The sequence below is a fragment of the Pollachius pollachius genome (assembly GCF_949987615.1).
Source record: "Pollachius pollachius genome assembly, chromosome: 3".
Taxonomy (NCBI): Eukaryota; Metazoa; Chordata; class Actinopteri; order Gadiformes; family Gadidae; genus Pollachius; species Pollachius pollachius.
Genome location: NC_136936.1, coordinates 39,195,273 through 39,216,325, shown reverse-complemented (window position 1 = coordinate 39,216,325; position 21,053 = coordinate 39,195,273). Strand labels below are relative to the sequence as shown.

Below are 21,053 nucleotides of genomic sequence, written 5' to 3'. Positions count from 1 at the left end.
CTGTGGGAGCTTGATTTCTGTTACCAACTAATGTTCAAACACACAAACACACACACACACACACACACACACGTGGAGGCAATGTTTGGCGCAGCATTGAAAGCGGAGTTCAAGAGGTAGCCAGAAATAGCTCTGCGCTGCTGTTTGAAGACAGCTCGGCTGCTAAGAATAGACCAGGGGGAGGCAGGGCTCTCCCTGGCTGCTCCCTCTCTCTCAGCCACACATCCACACCCATACACTGCTGCTGCTAAGATTGGATCCTGCCTGGTATAAATAGAACAGACTGCCAGGGGGAAGAGTGGGAAGGGGAATGGGGAGGGGGGTGGGGGGGGGGGGTTGTGAGGAAGGCGGGGGACGACCAAAGGTTCTAGTTTCTCATATCTACTGATCTCTCTCTCTCTCTCTCTCTCTCTCTCTCTCTCCCTCTATCTCTCCCGCTTGTTTACCGCTGCAGTGCTTCTGGCTGCTGAAGGGCAGCGCGGCACACGCTTGCTGCAGATTGTGGGAGCTGGTGGTTGTGTGTGCAGCTGTGTGTGTTTGGGCGTTGTGTGTGTGTATGTGTGTTTATGTATACATGTGTAAATGTGTGGTGTTGTGTTTTGATGGGGATCCATACATACAAACATGCAGTGTGTCTGAGCAGCATATCTTCTCTCTCACATATATGCAAACACACATACACACAAAGGACACACACACACACACACACACACACACATAATTAGTGGTGTGCATATGTCCTGTTTGTGTGCGTCTGTGTGTGTGCATAAATGTGTGCAGGTTTTTCCACACACATTTGCTTTATTTATATCAAATTTAATTCTAGTTGTATGTTTGCATTACTCATTGATGCAGTGTTTGGCTTTCTATCTGAGTGCTGAATTCTGGTCTCATGCTTCTGGCCTTGCTGTTGATTTGAGATCAGCTTAGTAAACCATTTCTTACTAGAAAGATAAATACAGTTCATTACCATATGTAAGCGTGCACGTGTGTGTGAATGTGAATGAATATGAATGAATGCTTATTTAGGTTGTTGTTGTTAATTTAGTATTAGATGCCAGGCAAAAAAGAATACCTAAAACATACATAAACAACAAACAATAAAACACAACTATATACCAGGCAGAATATACCTATAAATATGCTCCTCCTCTCTCCAGTAAACACCTGTGTTGGGAAATGAGGGTGTAATTATTTTGAAGAAAACCAAAAAGAGAAACGATAAAACTAGAAAGAACAGCCAATCGGATGACATAGCTGTGCTTCGGGCTGTAAAGCTCATTCAGGGCTGCTCACTGACTCTGGGGCGTGGCTGGGGGGGAGAGGTGGCAAAGAGAGGACATGCAACAGTTTGCCATGGTGACCAGTCGTCTCAATGCACCGAGCACATTTCCAATGGGGGACAAAGGAGTGCCTGACAGCACATCCTGTACTCTCCTTCTGAGAGGTGGTACGTGCACACACACACACACACACACACACACACACACACACACACACACACACACACACACACACACACACACACACACACACAGACACACACACACAAACATGCGTATACTACAATGGACACGCACAAAGTGACGACGGAACAAATGATACACTCTTTTACCACACACTCATACACGCACACAGTTAAACGCGGACAGAAGGCAGCACAAATACACAGATGCAGGAAAAGTACGCGTTTTCGAAAAAAGCAATTCAGAAGCAAATCATACACCCCTGATCAGCAGTTATTTGCTGAGTGGGTGTAATCATACACACGCTACTTCCAACAGACATACCTGAACAACCCTGAAATAGTATATCCACAAACTCAAAATACAGATACACACAGACACACATGCACCCACCCAAACAGACACAAGTGCACACACACGCCCACATCCATCCATTGCATTCCGAAGTAATCAAAGATAAATATAGCGTGGTGCGGCACGTGCGGAGCCCACGCGTAGCGGGGGTGCGCCCGCGCCGTGGTCCTCCCGGCTGCTGGGAGCTAAGATTAGAAGCACAGTGCTATAAATAGAGTTTGGTTGGCTGGGGCACGGGAGAGCAAGGGAGAAAAGTATCAAGAGGGAAAGACAAGGAGGGAATGCTGAGCAGGCCGGCGGAGTGGGAGGAGTGAGAGACACTATGAGAGTACGAGGGAGAGAGAGAGAGAGAGAGAGAGAGAGGGGGGGGGGGGGGGGGGGGAGGGGAGTGAGAGATGACAGAGAGAGAGAGGAGTGAGGCAAGGGAGAAAAGAGAGAATGAGAGATGAAAGGGAGAGAGAGAGAGAGAGAGGGAGAGGGGAGGGAGAGAGAGAGAGGGCAGAGAGAGAGAGAGAGAGGGGAGAGGGGAGTGAGAGATGACAGAGAGAGAGAGAGGGCAGAGAGAGAGAGAGAGAGAGGGGAGAGGGGAGTGAGAGATGACAGAGAGAGAGAGGAGTGAGGCAAGGGAGAAAAGAGAGAATGAGAGATGAGAGAGAGAGAGAGGGAGAGAGGGGAGGGAGAGAGAGAGAGAGGGGAGTGAGAGATGACAGAGTGAGGCAAGGGAGAAAAGAGAATGAGAGATGAAAGAGAGAGAGAGAGAGAGAGAGAGCGGTTGGGTGGGAATGGGGCAGGGGGATTGAGGCTGTGGGGCGTTGGCCTGTCCCCGCGAGGAAATAGGAAGAAGTGTCATTAAGGGCTGTGATGGCTGTCCTGTTCCGTTCGCTCTGCCGTGTTCCTGTTGAGCAGCCAGCTCTACGTGTGGTTGGCCGATACCATCATTCCCCTTAGACAACAACAACAGCAGCAGCATCGCAACCAGGACAATAAAAAGCTAATGAAATGATTTCATTATACGGGCAAAGGAAAATAAGCGTGGACAGTCACTCTATTACTACGTGTGCACACAGGGAATACAATAACACAGCTTCACTTTACAATAAGGGTGCATTTATTAACAATTTATTAATATTTCTTAATTCAGTAATAAGAATGAACTCACTGTTAACAGTTAAGAAACAAGATACTAAGGTATTATTTTAAGCATTATTTGAAAGGCTTCACCGCTCATTTAAGTCAAATCATTTATTCATTGCAGATGAAACCTGTGGCGTTCATTTTTCTTATCCTCGAAAGGATCGCTTGTGCTTTTTAAAATAATTTTGCAGCAACACTGTAAAATTATTTAATTTTAGTTCTTCGCTTTCTTTGACGTGATGTAATTGAGTGATCATTTCGATTTGTCTCATGTTGATATCATCTGACGTAAGATATTTCACGCTGGAATGCAACCTTATGCAATTCAACCTAATCAATACGATGAATTGAACCTGGCAGGCAAAATGTTAGCACGTACCAAGTAGGTTATTCATCAAAGAGTGTTTTCGAAAGTATATAGAGTAAAAAGAGAGTCAGCCCCAATTCATCTGCTCGGCGTCAAGGACGCATACTAGTAAAGCCACTGAAACATCCACTACAACGCGGCTTTTGGAACTACGAACCACTGCCTTTGCCTGCCTCCTGCTGGCTACGATAGGTAATTACACCAACAAAAAAGTAAAAACACACACCTGCTTTCCTCTCACTCTCAGGCGGACTGGGAGAGCAACGGCGGGTTGGTGAAGAAGCTGCCGTCCATCCGGGAGGATGAGGAGGGGGAGGATGAGCCGGGCACTGTGTCCTGCGCCCCACGCTCCCCGCTGCGCCCAGGCAGAGGCCTCAGCTCCCCCATCCGCTCCCCTCTGCTGCCCCCCAGGGCCTACCGGGGCAACACGGAGCACGTCCGGCCCTCCTCCCTGCAGATACCCGTGGTCAGCTTCAGTGCAGTTCCTGCTGAACTCAGCCCTAGGTACTATTGCTCAAATGCACACACGCACGCACACACACACACACACACACACACACACACACACGCACACACGCACACACGCACACACACACAAACACACAACCATAAATACCCACGGATATAGCACATACCTGCCTGCATTCATGTATACATACGTTTATTCATGTATGACATACAGACAAAAACACAAACACACACACCGCACGTATGCAGACAAAGACACGCACAAACACATACCTACATATAACATACACGCACATACATAAACACACACATACATACACTTGCACACATAGTTGTACATAAATGCGTACACCCGTGAATACGTGTGTGCGCACACACACACACACACACACACACACACACACACACACACACGGTCATGCATAAATGCATGCAGTTGCACATACATGTGAATCATCACACACAGTCTGTGCATGGGCGTAAGGGAGTGCAGACACATCTATAAATACTTCAACAGGAGTGTCTGGCTGCTATGGCAACCACTGGGAAATAATGTTTTTTGTTTTTTTGTTTTGACATTCTGTTAATACATGCAAAGGCATGTATTTATTGATATAGGCCTATATATACATGTGTTATATAGATATGCATATCACTTGCACACATCTGCACACATTTGATACCTCAGTGGAAAATTGTTAATGGCTGTGTTTTTTCCCCTTTCAACTCAATTACATTCAAGTACCGCTCAAGTGAGATTGCGTCAAAGAGAGCTGACCTCGCAATGGCCTCAGCGGGGACATTTTCAATGTTCTAATCTCACAGGTGACACGCTGCGCTGCTCCCAGAAAGCGCTGCTATATTCCTTTCGTTACTTAATCTGTCTCCTCCTCCTCCTCCCTCCCCTCCTCCTCCTCCTCCTCCTCCTCCTTCCCCTCCTCCACCTCCTCCTCCTCCTCCTCCTCCTCCTCCCTCCCCTCCCCATCCATCCCCTCCTTCCCCTCCTCCTTCTCCCTCCCCTCCTCCTCCCTCCCTTCCTTCCCCTCCTCCTCCACCTCCTCCTTCCCCACCTCCTCCTTCCCCTCCTCCTCCCTCCCCTCCTCCTCCCTCCCTTCCTTCCCCTCCTCCTCCATCCCCTCCCTCCCCTCCTCCTCCACCTCCTCCTTCCCCTCCTCCTCCCTCCCTTCCTTCCCCTCCTCCTCCACCTCCTCCTTCCCCTCCTCCTCCCTCCCCTCCTCCTCCCTCCCTTCCTTCCCCTCCTCCTCCATCCCCTCCCTCCCCTCGCTCTCTCTGCATAGATTTGTGGATGGCATTGAAACAGACAACCACTCCATCGCCTCACAGAAGTTTGAGTTTAGCCCGATCAACTCACCTATGGGTCCATCCTCCCCTTTCCCAGGTAACAAAGACACATAAACACACACACACACACACACACACACACACACACACACACACACACACACACACACACACACACACACACACACACACAAACACACACACACACACACACACAACACTAGCCACCTCTCTCCTCTCCTTGCACCCAGGTGTGTATATAACATTGAGCATGTGTTTTTTCCTGTAGGGAGCCGGGATAATTTTGAGATCAAGCAGAGTGTGTCCAAACTAACAGATGAGGTGAGTTATCCTGGATAATATAAACAATACATATTGACGCTTGTGTGTGTCTGTTGAAAGCTAAACATCCTCCCTGAATAGTCCCTAACCCAGCCTCAAATAAGGTCGAAGCTGTGTTATATCAAGATGAGCCAGTGTAATAAAAAAAGTGTAATAAATCACAAATAATACAAATATGTTCTTCCCCTCATACAGATGAACTGTCTCACCAGGCAAGTGTCTCAACTCAGCCAGGAGCTTCAGGAGATGACCAACCTGCTCAGGCCCCTCCTCTGCATACCACCAAAGCCAATGACCATGGTGCTGACGCCAAACCTAACCCCGCCTCCCAGCAGCATCAGCCAACTGTCAATGAGCACCTGCCTGTCCATGTCAGTGCCCTCCTTCACACCCTGCTGTCTGCAAAACACCCAGGCACCCGGCACGCTGCTGGACGGAGGAGACATCGTGGGCATGGACCTCCCCGGGTGCCTTCTCCCTACGGCCTCCTCCTCTGCCCTCAGGCCGCCCTCGTCCTCCTCCTCTCCCCCGCCGCCACTACAGCCACAGTACAGCACACAGTCAGGGGTGACCGACCCCTCCGCGCCCCCACGCGAGCCACCCTCGCCTGGGGAAGGTGACCCCGACGGCTCCCCTGGCTACCAGAGTCTACAGAGCCTCCATGCTAGTTCCAGTAACGGCATTCACATCCCCTCGCTCCAGGAGAAGCCTCCCCTGGCTTCTCACACACCGTCCCCCTCCACCTCCTTCTCCTTGTCCACCTCCTCCACGTCCTCTGCTTCCTCTTCCTCTCTCTCCCCCTGCCAGGGCCCCCCACCCTCTCTTCCTGGCAGCTGTGACAGCGGCGGCATGGGCCTGCTCCCCCCTCCGCCCTCCCAGGACACGCCCCCGCCTGCGCCCCCACCTGTGCCCCCGCCACCCTTCCCCTGCTCGGCGCCTCCGTCACTCAACTCCTCTCCGGGGGACGGCAGGCACCGGGCCCTCGGGCCGTCCGGCCCATTCACGCCTCTCAACCCCCCCACACCCTCCCTCCACCATTCGTCCCTCTCCCTCCGCTTCTTCTCCCTGGACTCGGTGAGGGAGCGGCGGAGAGGCGGGAACGGCCACGTCCGGTCCTGGTCCAACACGGCCCCGCCGCCATGCGCCCCAACCGGCCCCCCTGGGAGCCAGGAGCTGGAGATGCGGGAGTGGGCAGCAGGCCCGCCAGAGGACGGGAGTTTCCCCACAGAGCACGGCATCAGTTTCATAGACGAGGAGGGACACACTCTATGAACGACCTGCAGCGGCGGACGAAAAGAGCAAGAGAGAGAGAGAGGAGAAACGGCTGACCGTGGGAGATGCCCGGTGCGCTAAGCGTTGAAGCGATGGAGGAGGGAGAAGCCTACCATATACGGTCGCGGCACACCCGGGAGGCGACTTGGATGGGGGCAGCTGTCACTATTCAATACAAACAAGCCTTTCTCTTCTCGATGGTGTCCGAGCGGGAGAGATTTGTCTCAAAGGTTCCACACAACGGCTGCATTGGCCTCCCCTCCATCCCATAGATAAGAACTCGACCGGTCACTGGATCCTTTCTGTATTTGTAACCCTCGGCCCTTGCCGACAAAAACTGAGCACCTGTTCTATAATACAGCTGTTAAGCCTCTAAACATGGATGTTTAGAGCTCAACCATTAAACCACTACAATTAAAGGGCAGGCATTCCCACTTCAACCAGTAGCTTTGTGCATGCTAGGTTTTAGCCAAGGCCTTCTTTATGTCAGAATACACGCAGGCAGAGAATACATTTTACAGCTGTTGTGCAATATCTGGCATATGACACCATTCTTTTCTCAGTGTGTGAGCAAGCATAGAGACAGAGATGGTCTTATTTAAGCATGGGATAACCACTAGTGGAGCAGAGAAGTTAGGGTTTGAGTCAGTGTGCCAAAGATATAGGTTTGATTCAAGGAATAGTGAGGAAGACAGGAAAGTCATAGACAATACATTTATTTTTTTCTGTATTGCCCCACAGACTGTTTACTACCAGCTTATCAGATTGTACAGAAACAACATCACCCCCGGGCCCATCTCCCCACCCTGAGCTTTAGCCATTCAACCATTCGTGCCTTCTCCATAGCGTGACAGACCTCCTACGGTCTGTTACCTTAACTACAGGCAAACATTCGATTCCATCATGCGAGGAAAGCCACCGTCTTCACCCAAGGAGAATACGTCACACTTTTTATTTAAAAGGAAACTATTTATTAAGTTATGGATTTATTTTTATGACTGAACGACATGTTCAGAGAATATACTTTGTATGGTGTGTCTCGCAAGGAGACACTGGCTGTAGAGGAGCAGGCAGTAGCTCCACCAACCCTCCCACCCTGTACTCACTTTAGGACCGGAAGCATCTCACCATGCTGGGTGTAGCCTCTCCCCCCTGATGCCTATGTAGCGACAGACACATGCTGTACATTAACCAGAACACACCTTGACCCCGGCACAAGACTTCACACCCCAGTCATCTGCTACCTGCCACAGCAGCCCCAACAACCTCAGCCATCGAGCTACACTACCGCTGGCTGAAGAGTCAAAATCTACAAAAATGACAACAACAAATGACTTCAAATCCCAGAGGCCCATCGCCACAGTCTGCTGGCCAAGTGTTATCCTGCCTGGGGAGATTACCGTCTTCAGCAAGTTGGGGTCCAACACAGGTTATTTGTAACAGAGACTGTCAGAGTTCTGGATATCTATTTTCTGTAGTGGGCAGGTTTTCGCGTGGTAATTTGGCCAGGACCATTACGACACATATGAAACGGGCCAATTTTCCACAGACAACCATAGACTTATTGTATGGGGTTCTTTCTTAAGGGGTGGAATTGAAAGGGATATAGGATACTTTTTTTGTGCCCCTAAAGATGCATGTCACAGCTATTTGCATGAAGAATGTTTGAGCTGTTGAGGGCAAGTGGGTTAACACCACACACCTGCCTACCTGCTGGAAGTGGATAGGCTTCCAGCATATTTTATTCACTTCTAATGTTACAGAAACTTTACAAGGAATACATACGGTAAACTACAATAAAGAAGTGTTTTTTAATAAATAAAACAAAAAAAGACGCATTTGCTCATTTTTCCAAACCACAGGCCTGAATTAGATTTTTATTCAATTCAACCACGTTCATCTGACTTTGTACATTGGTGTTCACTCTGCTGAGCTGCAATCTTATGAAAGCTTCAGGTTCTCTCTCGGTGATTGGATTATTATTTTAAATTACATTATTTTTTGCGATTTCATGAGTTGCAGCTCAGGTCCAAACTATTTTTAGATCAAACTGTAAGAAAATGTAAAAACAAAAATGTACACTAACCTTTAGTTAAATAAGTCACACAACACAGAGTCCATCTTTCAGGTGTGCATATATTTGAACAGTAACACTCATTCTCTCTAGGGCTTCCGTTAATGATTGAAATGCTTTGGGGACAACAGTCTAACGGTGAGATTCTGAGCAGAGTGAATCAAACCACCTAGGAAAAGAAGAAAGATTTGTTTATTGTGGTAGAGCCACCTAGCGCCTTACCCTCTAGGGCACAGTCATTTTTTATCTTATTTTTTTTGATATCATGATTACATGCTCCTTTGTACTCGTCTTGACAAGAGAAGAAGAGAGGCGCTAGCTTTGGGCTTGACAGGCAAGACGAGGACAAGAGAATCTCCCAACAGTGACGGGGCAATCAATGTCAACCTCTGCAGAGTCACAGACGCCGCCTGCTCCAGTCGTTTTGACTGAGCAGGCCTGCTCAGAGGCCCGCAAGAGAAACGATCAAAGCTACAGAACGGCAGCATTAGTGTCGTAAAGTGGGGGGAAGATGGCGCGATTATACGCTTTGATATTTGGTGCTCATTAATAACAAATACCCTAATTAAATTGTTACTTGAACAGAGGATAGATTCGAGGGGACATAATGCCGGTGATGGTACGGTTGATATTAGTTTTGTTTGGTGTCTCTGTCAAGGTGTCTCAACCCAACTGCACCATAGTGAGATGGGTAGGGGTGTGGGGGGGGGGGGGGGGAGCACAGCAAACAAAGGGGCAAAATAAAATCCCAAAAATATATTTATGTTCATATATATATATAAATTTATATATATTTACGAGGTATGTATCCACAAAAGAAAAAACACCAAAAATCTCAGAACTTCAAGCCATTTTGCTTTTTTTTTATCTTTTCCAAAATATGTCCTTCGTTAAGTCTGGCACCTTAAAATAACAATACACATAATTGTTAAATAGTCAATGAATAAGTCATTAGCAAAAGAAGAGTTTTACTCTCCTGACCCCCCTCGTGAGCTCTCCCGCCAATCAAACTTCTCCATCTGCCTTGCAGGTCCAAAGTCTTCACTGTTGGATAGTCCAAGCGCACCAGATACAAGGACCTGACCGCAGAGGCGGCCAAACTCCACTTCCCCCGCCCCCAAAAAAAAACAACAACCAAAAACCAAACCAAAAAAACTATTAAAAAAAATCCACATCAGTCCCAGAGGGAAAAGGATATATTTATCTCCTTTTGTTTCTCGTCAATAAAACACCAAGCCAAAGAAAAAGAAAACAAAAGAACCAGCCCCTTGTGGCCCCTGGGGTGATCCAGGTAAACGAGCGACCGCAGTGGAGAGAGTCTTCATGCTGAGGTGGAGGCAGTCTGAGGCAGGCGTGGAGGGGAGGGGAGGGGTTTAGAGTTGATCACTGTAGTTTAGACACAAAAGAACTCAAAAAATGAAAGAACTGTGTCTTTGTGTGCAACAGAAGAAGAAGAAAACTTGAAACCAATGCGCAAAAAGAAAAAAGTTGATGATATCCTCCCGACAATTGTTAGTTAGGCTGGCAGTGGAGAGGGCTGGGGTGGAGGGGGAGCCGGGAGTGGAGCTCCCCTCGGTGGTCACGCCAAGTATTGCTGCATCGCCGTCTTCGCCCTGTGGACAACGGACGACGAGAGCAGAACAGGGGGAATGTTGTTGGATGCTCCGCAAGGTGCACACCAGTATGTATGCATGAACACTACCATTCAAAAGTCACTAAAGACACTTAGAAATGTCCTTATTTTTGAAAGAAAAGCATTGTTTTTGGCATTGAAGATAATGTACTGTATGTACTGTATGCAGTGTTGGGGTAGTTACTCAAAAAAAGTAATTAGTTACTTATTACTAGTTACTTCTGTAAATTGTAATGAGATTACTTTACTAGTTACTGCATTTGAAAAGTAACTTCACTACTTATTACTTTACTTTCCCGTTTCTTTATTTACTGTAGATACATGGACAAACATCATAGCCCTATCATCGCTTAGTGTTTATTGTATAAATCTATACAAAATAGCATATAAAACCATATGAAAGAACAATATCCCTGTCTGCACAAAGAAATGCCTCACTGTAAAATCCACAAACAACAGGATAAAGTAGGCTATGGTGAGGTCAGTTTCAAAACACAGGCTTTGGGAAACATGAGAACAAAAATTAAGTGGTCGATGAAAAATATAAAAAGGTCACTTTTTTTTTAATTGTATGGTCACAACCCATACAATTAAAACAGAAATGCACTTTAGCGGCGGTGACACATGCTGTTACTTTATGTGGTCCAAAGGCTGAATGAACCTTATCTATTTCACAAGCTATGACATCGTCAGTTTGTCTTCATCTCAACCTCTTGCAGGCAAGAGCAGCCTTCTCAAGTTCTAAAGTAATGCTGTCTATCCAGTGCACCGTCATTCTTAAGAAACTTTTGTTGTTGGCGGAACAAATGTCCGCGGTGGCGGACACATGATCCAGGGAGGACTTGGAAATTATTTTGAGCTTCGATTCCATGTCGGTATAACACTTGTTCAGGTAATGGGAAAATGTTTTCCTGTCGGATGTTGGCTTGCGAGTCGCGGGTATTTTATCTAGTATTTTTCTAAATCTGGGCGATTCAATAGTCGACAGGGGAAGCATGTCTTCTACAATGAACCCTGCAACCAGCCTGTCTTTCTGTGTCACCTGCTTCTGCGCTCCAACCCTTGAACACTCCTTCGCACAAGCAGCTACGTCACTCAAATCGATCGCTATGGCAATGTGCCGAGGCAAGCAGGCGCTGCAGACACACAGGCAGCACGCATGCACGCACCACAACAGATCAGCACTTTACACGCAGGCAAACACGGCTTGGGTAACGCAGGAAAGCGCGTGACTATTGTCTAGTAAAGTAGTGTAGTTACCGATATTTTAAATGTAATGCGTTACTTTACGTCGTTACCCAAAAAAGTAATATCGTTACTGTAACACGTTTCTTTGTAACGCGTTACCCCCAACACTGACTGTATGTATGGATGGTTGTATGCATACATGTATGTATACATGCATGCACATATGTGTGTTTACCCACCTGTCACAGAGGTTGGTGTCTGGGGACTGTGCCAGTTTGTGTAGTATGTCTACGAAGCCCAGCTCTCTTAGCTTGTCCTGCCGCTCCTGGGAGCCTGCCACACAATAAATTGATACAGTACAATGAATGGTGCCGTGTACACACAAAACAACCAAATGTGTCATTTGCCATGGATATCCTAAGATTGTTTTCCTGAGACACACATTTATTTGTTGCAACATTCACACCACAGCGGGCCTGGAACTGGTACGGCCTAGTATAGTCTGGCTCACCCCCTATGTTCAGTCCCTCCCCGTCCTCCTCGTTCCAGATCAGGTTGGAGATGCAAAAGGTGGCAGCCAACTGCAGCTTCACATTCGAATGCCCCTGACAAAGAGACAGGATGAGGGCGAGATTGGAGAGAGACGGACACAGTGACGGAGAGAGAGAAAGACGATAGGTTGCACTGGCTCAACGAAATGGGCTGTTTGTTTCTAAACAGCGATGTGTGTGGGGAAGTTGGCTGATCCTCGGCACTCTAGTGAAGCAGAGACTCCCGCTGAGTCCGAGACCACAGCTTCATGTGAACCACTGAGAGGTCGGAGCGGAGGACTGTCCCAGGAGATGGTCTTACCATGTAATATTTGATTTTCTGAAGCATGTCATCATTGGTCATGATGAGATCCTTGGCTGTGTTGCCGTCGGCGATGTTCGCCAGGATGCACAGGGTCTGCCCAGTAAGCAAAGAGTTATACACCTAGCACTTTTTGATGCAGTGGAACACGTAAACTAGGAACTGCTGTTCATTTAAACATTGCAGTTACTTTTACTTTTACTCATCCTTGTTTAACTAAATACAATTTTAACCAGGCAATTTCAAGTTACCTTTAGCAGTCAACCGAAATTGCCCTTAAAGTATAAATCAGCAGCAAACTAAAAGCACAGTTCAGTTAGTACAGTTAGAGGTCTAGCATGCTGGATGTGCTCCACAGGCTAGAGGAATGCCTGGGAGAAGGAGGAAGTGGGGGTTAAAGGCTCACCTGCTCCTTGACCTCCATGCTGTGCTCTCCTTCCAGGATCAGGGTGACAGCCTGCATGATCTGCTTCCCATGGGAGCTCATGACCTGGTCGATGTGCTGACGGAGCGGAGGCAACACACGCCAGGTCAACAATGTGTGGGGACGTTATAAAGATGTACTGTACACAGATGGCATATATACACCGACATCTATAAGCTATCCATCTATATATCGATAGGGGGTGTGTGTGGGGCTCATGAATATGTATGTCCTGTATACACAAACACATGCTCTTGAATTTACTGTATACAAAAACACACGCTCATGAATATGTTTTTACTGTATACACAAACACATGCATACACATACACTAACCCTAACCCACTATATATGACCATCCATAAGCTGTATGGACACACACTGACATGGCCCATTGAAAAACAAAATGGGATTTCCAATATTATAAGTATAGTTAAGTTCAGCAATAATAAGCCCCGTTTGTGTATTGTGGTAGAATTGATTCTACCCGTCTACCCGTCTACCCCCTCCTCACCGGGCGCGTGGAAAGCAGATTACGCAGCAAGCCGAGGGTCTTCATCAGCACGTTTGTGTCGGGGTCAGAGAGCAGCCGAAACAACTGCTCTGTCCCCAGGGAGCGCACAATCTCCCCCTTCACCTTCTGGTCCGCCTGGAACGCCATGTTCTACATCACACACACTGAATAATTAGGCAGTGACAGACACAGTCTGCCTGAGAAATACAATCTGCATATAGTCGAGCATACATAAATACATAAAGTTGGTGTGGTTAGTTGAACAATAAGGTAGTCAAGTTAACTTCATGAATAGTGATTAACAGTTGTCCTACCATGAGGGCCCAGATTCCATTTACTCTCAGCGCAGGGCTTTCACTCTGAGTCAGACTGCATAGTAGCTCAATTACCCCCGACTCTAGGATGGGCTGGAGACAGAGGTGTACATAAAGACACTACATTTATTATACTGTATAAATTGAATTGAGTGAGTGAGTGAGTGAGTGAGTGAGTGAGTGAGTGAGTGAGTGAGTGAGTGAGTGAGTGAGTGAGTGTTAGACCAAATGAAAAACTGTAGTGAGGGAAACGGAGGCTTGTGTGTGAGGGAAAGCAGGAAGAGATGAGCAAGTAAAGAAGGCAGGGTGTGCACCTCTTTACTGGGCGAGAACTCCAGCAGCAGGTTGCATAGCGTTGAGGAGGCCATGACAAGAACCTCGTCCGGGGCATTCTGCAACAGCTGTTCCGAAACAACGACGACCACAAACGGTTCATTATACTGACAAAGGACCAATATGTTCCCAACTGAAACATCGTTGGTAGACGACATCCTCCCACTTGGGGGGATTTCAACGGCGCCCACCTTCATGAGAGGTTTCCACACGGCGTGGTCATGGAAGCTGGTTCTCAGCTGCTGTACCGACCGCGACAAACTGTGGAGACACCTGTTCACACGCAAAAAACAGAATTTGAGGATTGAGACGAGAGGATAGGTCTGAGAAAACCTGAGCAAACCTGACAGGGAGGCGGTTTGGGGAACATGAAAGACAAAGAGTGTCTGATTGAGCGAGAGGAAGACTGATTGATTCGAGAGCGAGAATGAGTGAAAGTGGAGGCTGAGGAGCAAGAAGGTCATCGATTTTGACAGCCATGACTGAGGGATGGATAGACAATGGAGATACAAACAATCGGTTGGCGGGAGAATAGGGGAAGGAAGGCGTCTCTCTGCACTCTACCTGACAGCCGCGAGGCGCACTTTGATGCTCGATTCTGACAGGCCGCTCACTATTCTGTCCATCATGTTCTCCGTCTCTGTAATCTATTGGAACAGAAGATAAGGGGGAAAAAAGAAAATCAGTCTGTACACCCGAATTCTTGTTCAACAGCAAATACTGTCAAGGAAATAGGAAAAGCTCAAAATGAATGGGAATGAATGGGCCTCTTTTAAGCCTTTCAATGACTAAAGGCATTGTAACCTAAATAAGATACCCACGCAGCACTAGGCCAGACCGGATCTCACTATGGGGTGCCGTAATGAATGTGGGAGAACATAAGCTGGTTACAATCTGTCCAGTAATAATAAAAACAATAAGAATACATATTATTTATAAAGCACCTTTAATCATCAGGGACAATCGCAGGGTGCTTAACAGTGCATTGAAACAAAGAAACAAGGAAGCAAGGAGAGCATTCCAAAAAGGTGTAGAATTTACACATGTTGATGGACGATGCATAACCACAAATAAATATAAACACAGAAACATGTCCTTTGGAAAGATACCGTTCATGGCTACAAGGAGCCATGTTAGGGCTTCAAAATATTGCAAAACATAAACTAATAATTGAGATAATTCCATAGCACGAGATGCCGCTATAGGTAAAAAAAATGATCACCCACTTCTCTCAAGTATTTCTAATGCCATATTGAAACATCTTGACCTTGTAAGCATGGTATTAACCCATTTGTATCGACTGCTGCGCGGCGCAACATTGTATCTACTAGCTACAAGATGCGCCGCGCAGCAGCCGGTACAAATGGGTTAATTGGAAAGCATTTTGCCAACGGAATTTGCAGACAGAATGTGTCAACAAGTTTGAATGGTTATCCATTGAAAGGTAGTGATAATGACCGCAAGGTGTCACACATTAGATATGGGTCCCCTCAGACAGAAGCTGGCTAAAACCCCTCACCTTCTTGCGGATGTCCTCGTCATTGGAGCCCAGCGAGGCATACAGTTTAAAAGCCGCTTGTCTCAGCTCGTGCGCGTGTTTCAGGTCGTGGTCCAGCTGTGCACAAACACACACACACGTTTTTTTTTTTTTTTTTTAAATCAATTTCAACCAAAGCTGAAGTCAAAATATTGCGCCGCTTATTGAAAAAGGAAACGCTATATGCCATACTATTGGAACGCTTTTAACCAATCAAATCAATCTAGGATCGAGCATTTAACAACGGTGGTATAAAAAAAATCTAATCAATGACTGCGGGTTAACGCTGTGGTGGGTGCAGAGCCCCGGGTCCACGCACCCTCTTGATGTCCGTGATGGCGGACACGGAGCTGGGGTACTTGAAGTAGTCGGCCAGCATGGCCACAAGGTGGTCGGTGGTGCTGGCGATGCGCTGCAGCTCCACGTCGGGCTCCATCAGGTAGGCCAGGGTCTCCGCCCCCTCCACCCGCTCCTCCAGCAGTCGCTCTTTACTGCACATGCGCACCAGACACGGCAGCGTCTGTATGCGCGCGTGTGCGTGTGTGGGTGAAAACATTTTAAAAATCGATTTCATGCGAGCCCCGTGGTTCTTTGCCTCCACAATTGTATCGTCAGATTGCCTCAAATGCTGTTTGACTGAAGGTCGGGTTTCTGAGATTGGAATGTCAATGTCATCTTGGTGCAAACAAATGAATGACAAGGGTTTTAACTGATTTGTGTTTGTGTAATCAGAAATAAGATGGAGGACAAGTTGAAGGGAAGCAGGGAGCGTTTGGCGTCAGAAAGGTTCCGAAGCTGTAGGTTGGCTAAAATCGAGTCTATTTCTTATTCAGAGCTGTTTAAATCGCAACCTAAACGTCATCCAAATGTCCCACCGCTGGTCCTCCAAGTCGGTTCACCCGACATGTCAATACATGGTTTTGTTAAAACTTCCACTGCAGGCTTAAAAGGTGGACAAGAATGCTGCCCCATTCCGTGTTTATATGTTTTATACTGATTGAGAGGCGGAATAACACCAGCCATTTCCCACCTTGAGCAGGCTATGTCAAAGGGGCCGGAGAGAGGGCGGGCAAACAACTTATGAGGCTGTGAAGCTTCTGCAGGTAAATAAAAGGAAGTTTGCCAAGTAGAAAACGAAATGCTAACCTTTAGGACTACGCAAGTGTCGTCCGTCCCAATGGCGCCTGCCCGACACATGTAGGTTAAACTGGGAGCGAGGTAGAGCGAGGTAGAGCGAGGCACACGGGGAAAATATTGTAGAAGGAGAAACAAAACGTTAAAGGATCAGAAAAACACCAGTAAAATATTTGCACATGACTAGTGGAATAAATTTGGTTACTGGGTTACTGAGGCTGCACACCCACTCACCATTTGGCTGCGGTGAGCTGCATTTCAATGGGCTGATCCCTTTGCATCATTCTGACAAATACCTGAGAGAGCAGCTCGCCTTCCACCAACACTGTCAAACGAAATGAAGACCCATTAGACTCCATTAGCAAACTGAAGAGAGGTTTTAGTGAGTTTGAGTCAGTTAGTTATTTTCTCACCATTCACCAGTGTCATGGACACCTGTGTGTTCTCATAAGCGAGGACCGAGAAACACTTTAAAGCCTGCATCCGAACCTAGAGGAGAGACCGGCCGGAGTGAGACGCATCAGCGATAAAAGAGACACCAGAAAGAGGCACCCAAAATGTAAAACTAATAGAGTGAAAGGGACCTATGGGAAGCCCAATTGTGGGAGCACACGTTACCTTATAGGAGGGAGCAGTGAGAAGCGGAGCAATGTTCTGGATGGCGCCATGATTGAACAGAACGGTCTGATGCTCTGGGGTCTGGTGAGAGAGATGTTCACACACACACACACAAACAGTCCATCAATAATTGTGGTATCAGTGAAATTAGTGAGTGAGTGAGTGAGTGAGTAGTGAGTGTGTACCTTGCAGCAGTGCGAGAAGATCTGTGTGATGTACTCCTGGGTCCTCTGCGAGTGGCTCAGGAGAGACATTAGATGGGGGATCACAGTGGGGTCCTTCATGGGAGAGGAGTGAATAAAAGGTTTACACTCGAGTGGACAAATAAGGACCAATAAAGTCGCCTAAAAAGTGAGAGCTTTGGGTGTTTGGCTCTTACTGTATAGAGTAGCTGCACGGGGGTTACAGGACTGATGAAGACGGTCCTGAGACATCTGAGGCACGCTTCAATAAAGGTCAAGTCCGGACATAAGAGACCTAAAAACGCAGGGACAGATGTTTTCTTTTTTCGTTTAAACAAATTAATTTTGACCTGATCTACCATGGTGGGAATTACCTACGGAATGTAATCATTTTTCTCATGCTTTTTGTGATCTTTCTTTAACTGATTTCAGTAATGTCAGTCTCAGTAATGTTGTGCTGCTGTCTTTTCTATGGATATATTTACGTGAATGTATGTTGGTGGTAAGAGAGAGAATGAGATTAGGGGCTAGAGGTGAGTAAAAAGAGGGAGCAATAAAGAGAGAGAGAGAGCAAGAGTCACCTTGGAGCAGGGCTGGGATGATATGACAGTCCACTAGGGACTTGATGTTGTTTTCCGTGCCCATGGCCAGGCTGCCAAGAACCACGGCACACTCTGTCTGCAGTTCTGAACTTGAAGAGCCCTGTTGGAGCAAGTAGAGTAACCTGGACCCCAAAAAAAGATACACACAAGCGTGTTTATTTGTTTGTCTTTAAAAATGTGTCTATTAGTCCACAGCAGACGAGTGATGGTCCAGGTGGAAGTTGAAAGCAATATTATTCTAGTGAGCAGAAGAAATTAACCATGAAAGTGAAAGAAGGGTCATTGCAAGGCGAAGAGAAAAAGATGGATAAAATATTGAACAAAATGTGTGCAGGATACCTGGGTACGGCTCCGAGTACTATCAGGTTGGCTTTCTGCTTGTTGTTCCCAATAACTGCATTCTTCATGTCACTGTATGGACAGACAGACAGAAAGTCGGACATGATATCCGATTAATGAAATGCCCTTAGCTGCGAATGCATCAATACCATTAGTTGCCTTACTGTTTGAGGGTCAGGTAGTTTTATTTCTGATTCTTCGTTATCATCTGAATGTTCACAATGCAGGAATAGGAGCCCCCCTACAGGGCTACATTTACAAATCAACAGGAGCTGCCATACTTTCCTCAGGATCAGCTGTATAGACTTTATGTGGGTTCACCTGCTCAACATTTCAAGTAGTTACACTTGTCTGACTAGTAATGACACAGTCACATATTGCTGAACAGCAGCAGGTAAATGGAGCTAGTGGAAAAGTACTGGTGCGCTTGACGATGAAGTTGGGTGCAGGGGCCTAAACAGTAACCAGAGCTTGTCTAGTCAGGGGTAAAAATAAAGTTGAATACAACCCAGGTCACCGAGGGTTTAAGAGGAGCAAGGTTGTGAAATAGAAAGTACACCGTGACCGGACATTGAAATACACTTTCTAGTCGGCCCTGGGGGGGGGGGCCGACATAATCAGCCACACACACAACATCCCATCCGGACCACAAAAAAATATTTGAATATAATTTATCCAACTCAAGGGTAACCCATATGCATATCAGTTGCTGTCTCTACAGGATAATATAATTGTCCAATGTAAATACCACAATTCAACTTCTGTGTCACAATGTATTAACCAATACAAAAAAAAATAATGATACAAACAATGTTTGTTTGTAATGTATCAGTACTCAGTAAATATCAGATTTTACATTAGAAAGTGGTTGTAGAAAACATATATAGTTTTGTCCTCAGCGATCCGCTGTAGTGGCGTAATTTGACCCCACACGACTTGTATCCATACATGGTTCATATATTGTAAACCATGATCATGCAGTCTTTGAATAAACCAAGCCCCGAACGGGTGAACTTGAACTCACATGACTCCCTGCAGCACTTTCTGTGGGTCGGGGTCAAACAGCCGGTCAACATAGTGGCGGCTAGTAGCAGTGACTTCCTGTAAGTTCAAGGAGGAAATAACACAATAGATGAAGAGACAAAGCGACAAAATCACAACTGAAATGTTTTGAAAGGTTAAAGGAATCATTGCAACTTCAGAGAAAGAGACATACAAAATAAATGTGTGGTTGGCTGGACAACATTGATGGCTTGTTAAGTCACAACACTGCCGCGACACAATAACAGTATCCATAACAGCAACTTTTGAAAACATACTTATTTAAATCTATAACACTGAGGACTCGAGCATTCGGCAGATAATTATCCTCATTTATCATCAGCATCCGGACTTATCATCCACACTACAAGAATTTTATGGCATCAGTCAATAAAAACAAATGGACACTTAAACTCAATAAGTAGCGGTCCCCCACCATGTGATACGGCTTTATAGTGTTACAGAGCACTAGGAGCATCATATCAGTAGCAAGCAACTGCTCCAAAACAGACCCTGATTCGACTTGGGGGCGTTTCCACAATCACAGTTTTGCTGCGATAACCATCGAGTAGACATTTCACATGTTAGGTAAATTAATTAGTAATGGCGAAAATATGCTTTAATTACTGTGGAAGGTGCTAAATCCAACCGCTAATCAGCTAAGTTTAGAAAGCGTTTAAACTCACTAGTTGATCTAGCTTAGTTTTAGTTTGTCTGTTTAAAATAAACAACAACTGATTTACTGCGATACTGAAAATGAATGAGACCCGTGGTTAAATTGTAACTCGTTTACAATACAAATTCCCTCCGCGTATTTTACTATTTTCAAAGGGAATCTGACATGACTTGAAATCGAGCTAACTGCTAACTCATCCCAGTCGGCACTGACAGCTTGGTAGTATGCTTGTTTTGCTTCAACCAACATTGTGGAGCCGGAGCCAGGGCACTATGTCACCGGTTCTGTGAAACTATTCCCGCCCGCTCGGGTGAACCTGAGCATCAAATAGTTCCCACCAGCAGCTACGTAGTGGACCGCCCTGAGGTTGCAAAACCTTTAGCTTATAGGCTAGTAAGCCACTTAAAAACCTTCAAAAACACAGCGAGCACATAGCTTTGCAGCGTGCATCGTATCACATAGCCAACGTTATTGTATAAGGAATAGGTAGGAAATGTAAAATTAGCCATGTGTTATCAGACTCACAGACAGCACACTGATGCGGAGTGGGGCCTCCAACAAGCACGCCATCTCTCTTCCCCCAACCGAGCGCCCCAATCGGAGCAACACTTCCCAGACACTCCGCCCCCCGGAGCAGCTGCAAGTGGAATTATGAAGTTAATATAGTAAAGTCGGGTAGAACTTCATAACCGATCACGAATATGAATCGTTTCCCTCGTATAGCTATCTGCGATTTAAATTTGTCAAATATAACATCAGTTAGCAAGCTCTCTGATTGAAAGTGGATTTACCAAATAAGTAAATTTTGTTTATAAACGTGACGTAGATAAGAATTACTTTGACAGATTCGCCAAATTAAATAACGTAAAAATACATGCAACTAATAA

The 21,053-nt window shown here is 46.4% G+C and overlaps 2 protein-coding genes across 2 annotated transcripts in view; one reads left to right on the top strand and one right to left on the bottom strand.

The window, feature by feature from the left end:
- The window catches only part of kcnh3 (potassium voltage-gated channel, subfamily H (eag-related), member 3), a gene marked incomplete at its 3' end in the record, with an annotated part of 91,127 nt that extends 84,422 nt beyond the window's left edge, over positions 1–6,705 (top strand). The window contains exons 12-15 of the mRNA XM_079733331.1: positions 3,569–3,825; positions 5,088–5,188; positions 5,381–5,433; positions 5,629–6,705. Coding sequence (XP_079589457.1) covers positions 3,569–3,825; positions 5,088–5,188; positions 5,381–5,433; positions 5,629–6,705 — 1,488 coding nt within the window. The remainder of the gene's footprint in view (positions 1–3,568; positions 3,826–5,087; positions 5,189–5,380; positions 5,434–5,628) is intronic.
- Positions 6,706–8,584: 1,879 nt separating this feature from the next.
- armc8 (armadillo repeat containing 8) lies at positions 8,585–20,858 on the bottom strand. The gene is made up of 22 exons (XM_079731342.1): positions 20,692–20,858; positions 19,474–19,550; positions 18,450–18,521; positions 18,090–18,232; positions 17,706–17,803; positions 17,512–17,604; positions 17,327–17,407; positions 17,122–17,197; positions 16,943–17,033; positions 16,721–16,781; positions 15,894–16,094; positions 15,557–15,652; positions 14,602–14,684; positions 14,229–14,310; positions 14,019–14,105; positions 13,705–13,797; positions 13,391–13,540; positions 12,859–12,954; positions 12,453–12,548; positions 12,112–12,205; positions 11,840–11,933; positions 8,585–10,392 (listed from the first exon to the last, which is right to left on the bottom strand). Exons 1-22 carry the CDS (start codon positions 20,734–20,736, stop codon positions 10,359–10,361), a joined length of 2,043 nt encoding a protein of 680 aa, XP_079587468.1. The 5' UTR covers positions 20,737–20,858; the 3' UTR covers positions 8,585–10,358.
- Between the last annotated feature and the right edge of the window lie 195 nt (positions 20,859–21,053).

Excerpts from the sequence above, each read along its gene's own strand:
- armc8 (XM_079731342.1), bottom strand. The coding sequence starts at position 20,736 with ATGGCGTGCTTGTTGGAGGCCCCACTCCGCATCAGTGTGCTGTCT. Across the intron at positions 19,551-20,691 it reads TCCGCATCAGTGTGCTGTCT|GAAGTCACTGCTACTAGCCG; the intron begins GTGAGTCTGATA and ends TTGAACTTACAG. Across the intron at positions 18,233-18,449 it reads GTACTCGGAGCCGTACCCAG|GTTACTCTACTTGCTCCAAC; the intron begins GTATCCTGCACA and ends TTTGGGGTCCAG.